The sequence below is a fragment of the Nansenia antarctica genome (genome assembly GCF_963989245.1).
Source record: "Nansenia antarctica genome assembly, chromosome: 8".
NCBI classification, from domain to species: Eukaryota; Metazoa; Chordata; class Actinopteri; order Argentiniformes; family Microstomatidae; genus Nansenia; species Nansenia antarctica.
The window spans coordinates 43,053,865-43,063,864 of record NC_137678.1 but is presented as its reverse complement, the minus strand read 5'-3'; the positions used below and the strand labels follow the sequence as shown (position 1 = coordinate 43,063,864).

Below are 10,000 nucleotides of genomic sequence, written 5' to 3'. Positions count from 1 at the left end.
CTCTCCCCCTCCTCCTCCCCCTCCTCCTCCTCTCTTCAGGGCTGCTCCTCTCCCATCGTGGTGAAGTTTGCCGACACGCAGAAGGACAAGGAGCAGCGGCGTCTGCAGCAGCAGCTGGCTCAGCAGATGCAGCAGCTCAACAGCGCCACCACCTGGGGCAGCCTGACGGGGCTGGGCGGCCTCACCCCGCAGTATCTGGCTGTAAGAGGCCCCGCCGCGTCGCCCACCCCTTACTGCAGCCCCGCAGCCAACGCAGCCGCCGCCGCCGCAGTCAGTGCCCCCCACCGCCCCCCCGCCCGCCCCCCACCCCACCCCACCCCCACCTTATCCCCCCCTCCCACCCCCCCTCCCACCCCACTCTTCACCTCAGACCGCCCACCCCCCTCCCTCAGAGACTCCCATCTCTCCCCCCCCCCCGCCCCTTTAGTCTCCTCATCCTATCTGTTCTCCCCGCCCCCCCCCCCCCCCCACCACCTTTCTCTCTCTCTCTCTCTTGGGGGCGTGGCCGTGATGGAGATATGAGGCCTTTGAATCACCAGTGATCACGGTTGTAACGGGCGGGGCCAATCGTCAATGTGGCAATTCGATCCAATAGCTTTTAAAGGCCTCCCCATTGGATCAGATCAATGATTGATTGACAGATTGGCACAGGGGGTTCAGAAGCCTCATTCTCCGCCCTTCTTCAGTACTCTAGCATCTCAGACTCCCCTCCCCCCCCACACGCACCTCATTCTTAGGACCCCCTCGGTAGATACTTCCAGAACTGACCCCTCTTCACTTATTTCGCTTTCAAACCTTTAATCCCCCCCCCCCCTCCCCCCGCGACTTTTCTTTTACAATTTTTTTTTTTTTTTTTTTTTATACTGACTTCTACTCTCCTCTAAATCCTCTTCATCGAAAAAAAACAATGTTTTTTTTTTTTTTGTCATCCACAATTCTAGACCTAGCCAAATTGTAAACGTGTTATTGTTTCCAGCCTTTGAGGGATGTGTTTCTTTGTCAGAATTGTATTCTACTCAGGAATAGTAATGAGCAGATTAGAGACCTCTGTTATCTCCATGTGCCAGTGACTATACGCAGGGTGTATTGGCCCACAGAAGGAGATCAAACTGGATGTGTTGTTGCTCAGCCAGTATTCAGATGCAGTTATGATGATAGGACAATTGCAGAGATGAGTGAGTGAGATAAATAGGAGATTTCACATTTCAAATCCGCCCCCTCACTCGGTTTCTCTCTCTCTCTCTCTCTCTCCTCTTTCTCTCTCTGTTTCCATCTCTTCTCCTTCTCTTTCTCTCTCTCTCTCTCTCTCTCTCCTCTTTCTCTCTCTGTTTCCATCTCTTCTCCTTCTCTTTCTCTCTCTCTCTCACTCTCTCTCCCCCCTCTTTCTCTCTCTCTTTCCATCTCTTCTCCTTCTCTTTCTCTCTCTCTTTCCATCTCTTCTCCTTCTCTCTCTCTTTCCATCTCTTCTCCTTCTCTCTCACTCTCTCTTTCCATCTCTTCTCCTTCTCTCTCTCTCTCTCTCTCTCTTTCCATCTCTTCTCCTTCTCTCTCTCTCTCTCTCTTTCCATCTCTTCTCCTTCTCTCTCTCTCTCTCTCTCTCTTTCCATCTCTTCTCTCTCTCTCTCCCCCCCTTTCTCTCTCTCTTTCCATCTCTTCTCCTTCTCTCTCTCTCTCTCTCTCTCTCTTCTCTCTCTCTTTCCATCTCTTCTCCTTCTCTCTCTCTCTCTCTCTCTCTCTCTTCTCTCTCTCTTTCCATCTCTTCTCCTCTCTCTCTCTCTCTCTCTCTCTCTCTCTCTCTCTCTCTCTCTCTCTCTCTCTCTCTCTCTCTCTCTCTTCTCTCTCTCTTTCCATCTCTTCTCTCTCTCCCTCAGTTGCTCCAGCAGGCGACCTCCTCCAGTAACCTGGGAGCCTTCAGTGGGATTCAGCAGATGGCAGGTGAGTTTGAACATGCACACACACACACACACACACACACACACACACACACACACACAAACACACACGCTATAAACCTCTTCACCAGAAAAGCAGAAAAGCTACATAAATCAGTGTAGCCAGCAGCCAGTGCAGTTGCCCTGTGGTGTTTTAAACAGATGTAAAACTGCTGTGGTAGTGTGGTAGTGTGGTAGTATGGTAGTGTGGTAGTATGGTAGTGTGGTAGTGTGGTAGTTTAGTAGTGTGGTAGTATGGTAGTATGGTAGTGTGGTAGTGTGGTAGTATGGTAGTATGGTAGTATGGTAGTATGGTAGTATGGTAGTGTGGTAGTATGGTAGTGTGGTAGTATGGTAGTATGGTAGTGTGGTAGTGTGGTAGTGTGGTAGTATGGTAGTGTGGTAGTATGGTAGTATGGTAGTGTGGTAGTGTGGTAGTATAATAGTGTGGTAGTGTGGTAGTGTGGTAGTGTGGTAGTGTGGTAGTGTGGTAGTGTGGTAGTGTGGTATTATAATAGTGTGGTAGTGTGGTAGTGTGGTAGTTTAGTAGTGTGGTAGTGTGGTAGTGTGGTAGTATAATAGTGTGGTAGTATAATAGTGTGGTAGTGTGGTAGTGTGGTAGTATAATAGTATGGTAGTGTGGTAGTGTGGTAGTGTGGTAGTGTGGTAGTATAATAGTGTGGTAGTGTGGTAGTATAATAGTGTGGTAGTGTGGTAGTGTGGTAGTGTGGTAGTGTGGTAGTGTGGTAGTGTGGTAGTTTAGTAGTGTGGTAGTGTGGTAGTGTGGTAGTGTGTAGTATAATAGTGTGGTAGTGTGGTAGTGTGGTAGTGTGGTAGTGTGGTAGTGTGGTAGTATAATAGTGTGGTAGTGTGGTAGTGTGGTAGTGTGGTAGTGTGGTAGTGTGGTAGTGTGTAGTATAATAGTGTGGTAGTGTGGTAGTTTAGTAGTGTGGTAGTGTGGTAGTATAATAGTGTGGTAGTGTGGTAGTGTGGTAGTATAATAGTGTGGTAGTGTGGTAGTGTGGTAGTGTGGTAGTGTGGTAGTGTGATAGTGTGGTAGTGTGGTAGTTTAGTAATGTGGTAGTGTGGTAGTTTAGTAATGTGGTAGTGTGGTAGTGTGATAGTGTGGTAGTGTGGTAGTGTGGTAGTTTAGTAATGTGGTAGTGTGGTAGTGTGGTAGTGTGGTAGTTTAGTAATGTGGTAGTGTGGTAGTGTGGTAGTGTGATAGTGTGGTAGTGTGGTAGTGTGATAGTGTGGTAGTGTGGTAGTGTGGTAGTGTGGTAGTTTAGTAGTGTGGTAGTGTGGTAGTGTGGTAGTGTGGTAGTTTAGTAGTGTGGTAGTGTGGTAGTGTGGTAGTGTGGTAGTGTGGTAGTATAATAGTATGGTAGTGTGGTAGTGTGGTAGTATAATAGTGTGGTAGTGTGGTAGTGTGGTAGTATAATAGTGTGGTAGTGTGGTAGTGTGGTAGTATAATAGTGTGGTAGTGTGGTAGTGTGGTAGTGTGGTAGTTTAGTAGTGTGGTAGTGTGGTAGTTTAGTAGTGTGGTAGTGTGTAGTGTGGTAGTGTGGTAGTGTGTAGTTTAGTAGTGTGTAGTGTGTAGTTTAGTAGTGTGTAGTGTGTAGTTTAGTAGTGTGTAGTGTGTAGTTTAGTAGTGTGGTAGTGTGTAGTGTGTAGTTTAGTAGTGTGTAGTGTGTAGTGTGTAGTTTAGTAGTGTGTAGTGTGTAGTTTAGTAGTGTGTAGTGTGTAGTTTAGTAGTGTGGTAGTGTGTAGTGTGTAGTTTAGTAGTGTGTAGTGTGTAGTGTGTAGTTTAGTAGTGTGTAGTGTGTAGTTTAGTAGTGTGTAGTGTGTAGTTTAGTAGTGTGGTAGTGTGTAGTGTGTAGTTTAGTAGTGTGTAGTGTGTAGTTTAGTAGTGTGGTAGTGTGTAGTGTGTAGTTTAGTAGTGTGTAGTGTGTAGTTTAGTAGTGTGGTAGTGTGTAGTGTGTAGTTTAGTAGTGTGTAGTGTGTAGTTTCGTAGTGTGTAGGCCTAGTATAGTTGAGGAAGTGAGTACTAGCTGTGGTCTTGAGTATCTTATCAAGCAGGACAAGAGTGTGTGAGAGGGATGCTGTAGGCAAGGATGAAGGGAGCAGAGAAGAAAAAGAGAAGGAGATGAAAGAGGAGAGGATGGACTGGGCTCTCACATGCCTAGCACTGCTCACTGGCGCCACCTGCTGCTCTCTCTTTGTCTCGTCACGTGTGTGTGTGTGTTCTCTTACCCACGCGTCCTCTTCGGTTCTCTCTATCTCTCTATCTCTCTGTCTCCCCCTCCTTTATTCCCTCTGCTTTCTCTCAATGTCTCCCCCTCTTTCAGACAACCCCTTCTTCCTCCCCCTCCAACTCTCTCCTACGCATTCCTTCCCGTCCCCATTTCTCTCACTCGCCCCCTCGCTCCCCCCCCCCCCCCTCCCCCCTCCCATGTCCAACTCCCCCCTCTCTCTCTCCCTCTCCTCCCCTCTCTCTCCCTCCTTCTCTCTCCCAGCTCTTCTTTCTGTGTCTCTGTGGGTGTTCAGTAAGCTGTCAGCTCTTAATTGTGGGCTGTTTAGCTGCCTGACAGAGAGAAGCAAAGGGGAATATTTATAGCTGAAGCAAAGGAGTAATTGCCAGCCCTGCTGAAGGAAAAAAATATATTAGAATAATAAGTGCAAAACTCAACGGATTTGAGGAACAAGACTGGTTTTGCGGGAAGGAATAATAATATAAGATGCTTTAAAGTGGCAAGCTCCCCCATGCCGACTCAAGGCTTCCCCCCCCCCCCCCCCCCCCCCCCTCTTCCACGCGAGTTAGGCGTTTAGCTTTATTTTTCGGCTTGTGAGACAGTTGGCTGAAACAGAGCTCAGGGTGGCTTCCCTGGCTGAGTGTGGGCTCAGAGAGGCCTTCACCTCCACCAAGGACTGTTAGAAGCTACCACACGCACGCGCACACACACACACGCACGCACACACATAGACACACACACACGCACGCGCGTGAGAGCGGCAACAAACACACACACGCTCGCTCAGGGACTTGGAACTGAAAAACTGGGAACGGAATCGCGGTCTGCATTCCGGAATCCTTTTGGCCCTTCATCTGTCGCTGGGCAACCGTTAGTGATTGGCAGGAGATGTGAGACAGCCCGGTGACATCTGGTCCCAGTCTTTGGGTTTGAGGAGTCAGAGAGCCGTGAGAGGCTCAATTACCCCAATGAGCATTCAATTAGAGCCAGCCAACAGCCTGCATGCAAGCCTCACAGGCCCACCAGGCAGCAGAGTCCAGCACAGCCTCCCATCTGCATAGCCCAGATACTGTCGGCACCTGGTGGGGTGGCCAAGGTCCTGGACCCTCCTCTCTCTGGTTCTGTTCCGTGTGTCGGGGCGGGGGGGGGGGGGGGAGGGGGGCTGGGTGTGTGTGTGTATCACACCTAAACAGGCAGAGAGTTTAGTGACACAGGAAAGAACTAGGAAGAGATGGTTGGTGAACCACCTGCTGTGTTGGTTGAGTGTGTCAAGGCCGGCGGTAGCTATGGGCCGGGGAGGGGGGCGGGGGGGCTCAGCCCACCCAAACGAAACGCGCCATCTTGCCCACTTTTTTATTTTCTCCAGAATTTTTGAAATTCCAGGGGCGGCGTGTTTGAATGTTTCATCTCAGGTCCGTAGATTCTGGATCGATTGATCGCTGCCCATAGCCACAGCTGGCCTTGCTACCGCTAGCAACCCCCCCCCCCCCCACACACACACACACACACACACATCGGCCTTGATACCGCTAGCACCGCCCCACCCCCCCCCCCACCCCCCCTTCCCCAAGGTCGGCCCCTGCACACCCAAGGTGTTGGTTCTGGCGCCAGGCCTGGTGTGTGTGTGTGTGTGTGTGTGTGTGTGTGTGTGTGTGTGTGTGTGTGTGTGTGTGTGTGTGTGTGTGCGTGTGTGTGTGTGTGTGCGTGCGTGTGTGTGTGTGTGCGTGCGGCCTGCTGAGTGCAGAGTCAGATCAGTGTCTCTCCACTCAGCCCGTCCTGATTGAGTCGTGCGCTCCACTCTAAAACCCACGGAGTGACAAAGCCACCGGAGAGTGCTGCCATCAGCAGACTGGAAAAGCGCAGTGTGTTACACAACACCGCCGAGGACGGTCCTCCTAGCACGTAGCTCCTAGCACGTAGCAGCACCGCACCACGCCACAGCTTCCCCCCCCCCCCCCCCCCTCCCCTCCCGTCTCCTGTACCCCTCCCCTCCCGTCTCCTGCGAGCAGGCCGTGTGAAATGCGAAACGCTGGGGCTGTATGATAGGGAACGTGTACCCCTGTCAGCCTCGGGAGGGAAAGAAGCCCCCCCTCTCCCCTCTCCCCCCCTCCCACCCCCAACCTATTTGGAGGGGTTTTACATCTAGATTTCGTTCTACGACGAATTTGATTTTAAAAAACGGGCGATGGAAAAGTCAGGTTGGATTTGCTCACAGATCTCCCGGAACTTATCGTTCAACAAGTGGCTGTTGTTGTACATTCTGTACATGATGTCATGTTGAGTGATTGTGGTTGGTGGTTAAACACCCGGGGTGAGGATAGAGTATGAGGAGATGTCCTGTACCCTGGATCCTCTGGTGGTGTGTGTGCTACTGGTAGATAATTAAGAGCCAGCTGGTGGAGGCAGACTTGTTGTTCACTGCACAGACGGCATTCTTAAAGACTGTATTTTACACGCACGCACACGCACAGGCACAGGCAAACACACACACACACAGGCAAACACACACACACACATACATGTACGCACGCACACACACACAGGCAAACACACACACACACACATACACACGTACGCACACGCACACACACACAGGCAAACACACACACACACACACACACATACACATACATACATACATACATACAGCCACACACACACACACGCTCCCTCACACAAGCACATGCACCGTGCCTCCTGTCAAAGGCAGGTCGCCATGGCAACCTCGGGAACAGAAAAACCCGGGAACGGAACATTCTGATCCGGGCTGTTTCCGGAGAGTGGGGAGGAGAAGACCGACGAAAAAATGTCTTCCACGCCGTCAAAAAAACGGTGGACCAATCAGGATACAAGAACAGACCTCCTCACAGTCGAATCACTGACATCTGTTCTGATGTTGTCGTGCACGGTTGGGCACGGTTGGTCTGGGCCAGATGATGATGTTGCTGCTCGGTGGAAACAACGTTACTGTTTATCCCCCGAGCGAACAACACCGCTCGAACCCGCCCACCGACGAGGAGCCCTCGCTCAGGCCTCAACAGATGTGTTCTAGATCCTTCTTTCTGGTGTCTCGTTTGTGTGACGTCGTTCTGTGTGTGTGTTTGTGTCTCTTCGACTCATGGTACTGTATATACATGGAGACTGTATATACGACCCATACCTCGAACCATCGACCTGAGTGTTCACCTCTCTGTCCCTGTAGATTCCTTCTAGAATGTTCTCAGAGTTCAGCGGAGAGTTTCTGCAGACCAGTTCAGCGGGGTGAGGTTTAGAGTCTGTGTCTGGTGAGCTGGTCACTGGAGCTCCATGGGTGTGCTCTGCAGGGGAGGGGGGGTGTGGGGAGGGGGGGGGGGGGGTAGCGAGTCTGAGTTAATGGAGCCTAGTCCAGCTGTCTGCTCATACGCCAAACAGCCCTTCAGCGGATGATCCGATCTACGGGATATTTCTCTACTCACACACACACCATTATGCACGCACACACACACACACACGCACACACACATGCACACACACAAACACACACGCTCAACGCAGGTTATGTGGTTTAGTACCCCCCTGAAGATGTTTTATAGCACTAGTTTAACCATCAATCAGATGTCGGCATGCTGTCATTAATTATGATTAAGTATGGCCCCATATGCTACTGTTACGGGGCTAATTAGTCATAATAATTCATTAAAGAACTGTCGAAAAGCATACCTTCATGTTATTATCTCGTCGTATTATAGCCGCCCGAAGAGGATGTTTTATGACCGTGGCACATAATGATGATGTCACGCATCTTTTGCGGTGAAACCAGGCCAGCCGCACCTGGCGGTGTGTTTGACCCAGGCTGTAGTCAGCACTGTCTCTCTCACACTGCCAAACGTCGTCATGTCTGTGTGTGTCAGAATCACATCTCACATCTTGGATTGGGGGAATATCTTGACACACACACACACACACACACACAAACTCACCTTAGACACTCCTGATTGCTAGTTGTGCTAGTTATGCTAACTAGCTAGTTGTGCTAGTTATTTCGCCAAAAGAAAAGGAAAACAAAATGAAGGCCTTTATCTACCTGGGTGAAGATTAGACGCTGTGTGGTCTTCCTCCTCCTCCGCGGGTTAGCACACGCCCCCCCCCCCCCCCCTCCAGCGCGGTGTGCCCCCCAGGTGTGGTCCACGGTCCCAGCCTCACGCCCCAGGTTTGACACCACCCTCTCTGGCTCCTCTTCTCCAGGTATGAGTGCTCTGCAGTTGCAGAACCTGGCCACTTTAGCGGCGGCGGCGGCGGCGGCCCAAAACTCTGCCAGCCCCTCCAACGCAAACCCCCTGTCCTCCAGCGCAGCCTCCCTCGCAGCGCTGGCCAGCCCAGGTAACGCCGCTACAGAGGGGGGTCAAACGGGGGGGGGGGGACGCCTGCCTCCTTGTGCTACCACCACCACCCCCGCCACCACCATCACCACCCCCACCCCCGCCACCACATCCACCACCACCACCACCGTCAACGTCATCGCCGTCACCTCCACCACCACCATCAACATCATCGCCGTCACCACCACCACCCCCACCTCCGCCACCACCACCTCCACCACCATCACCACCGCCACCACCACCTCCACCACCATCAACGTCATCGCCGTCACCACCACCACCTCCGCCTTCTCTGCCACCACCACCATCATAATCATCATCACCACCTCCACCAACACCTCCGCCACCTCCTCTTCCACCTCCACCACCACCACCACCTCCACCACCACCACCACCTCCACCACCACCACCTCCTCCGCCACCACCACCACCACCTCCTCTGCCACCACTACACCTCCACCACCACCACCACCATCTCCACCACCATCTCCTCCACCACCACCACCACCACCACCTCCTCCTCCATCATCATTATTATCACCATCTCCGACACCACCACAATCTTCCTCCTCCTCCTCATCGTCATGGTGACCGCCATCTTCATCATCGTCATTCTCTCTTCGTCAACGTCATCGCCGTCGATCCGATCTCGCTCCATGGTGTGTGTGTGTTCCACCATCTCTTGTTCTCCGGGCGTCCTGTGGTTGTGGTTGTTGTTGTTGTTGTTGTTGTTGTTGTTGTTGTTGTTGTTGTTGTTGTTGTTGTTGTTGTTGTTGGGAGCCGTTCCTCCTTTATCTCCATGGCGACTCCACGCCGTGTCCCGTGTCCCGTGTCCCGCCGCCTGCCTGCGTGTTTCCTGTCTGACAGCACTTCCTGTCTCTCTCTCTCTCCGTGTGACGTGTTTTCACATGACCGCCATGTCATCCCGTGTCCCACGTGTTGTGTGTGTGTGTGTGTGTGTGTGTCTGTGTGTGTGTGTGTGTGTGTGTGTGCGCAACGTAGTTCAGCGTCCACTGTGAAATGTCTGTGCGTGTGCGTGTGCGTGTGAGTGTGTGTGTGTGTGTGTGTGTGTGTGTGTTTGTTTTGTGCCTTTTAAGTGACTTCAAGTGATTTGACTCTTGTCTCTTTTGCCTCACTTCACAAGAACCCCTGAGAAAAAAGGAACTTAAGTGCAGTACACTTTGTTTCCGGGGGGGGAGAGATTGGTCGCTCACACCCTTGTGTGTCTCTCTTCCGCAACAAGGCCAGGGTCTAGAGAGACAGGAGCAGCCAGGGGGGCTGTTTGTACTGTATGACTGCTTGGGTAACTGAGCCGGCCTCGAACTAGGTCACATATAGCCACTCTCCCTCTCTTACACCCAGTTTCACAGACCCACCTCTATCTCTCTCTCTCTCTCTCTCTCTCTCCCTCTCTCTCTCTCTCTCTCTCTCTCTCTCTCTCTCTCTCTCTCTCTCTCTC

The 10,000-nt window shown here is 51.7% G+C and overlaps 1 protein-coding gene across 1 annotated transcript in view; it reads left to right on the top strand.

The window, feature by feature from the left end:
* celf2 (cugbp, Elav-like family member 2) overlaps nt 1–10,000 on the top strand; it is a gene marked incomplete at both ends in the record, with an annotated part of 29,191 nt that overhangs the window by 11,777 nt on the left and 7,414 nt on the right. The window contains 3 exon segments of the mRNA XM_080537766.1: nt 40–201; nt 1,872–1,935; nt 8,408–8,596. Of these exon segments, the coding sequence (XP_080393892.1) occupies nt 40–201; nt 1,872–1,935; nt 8,408–8,596 (415 nt within the window).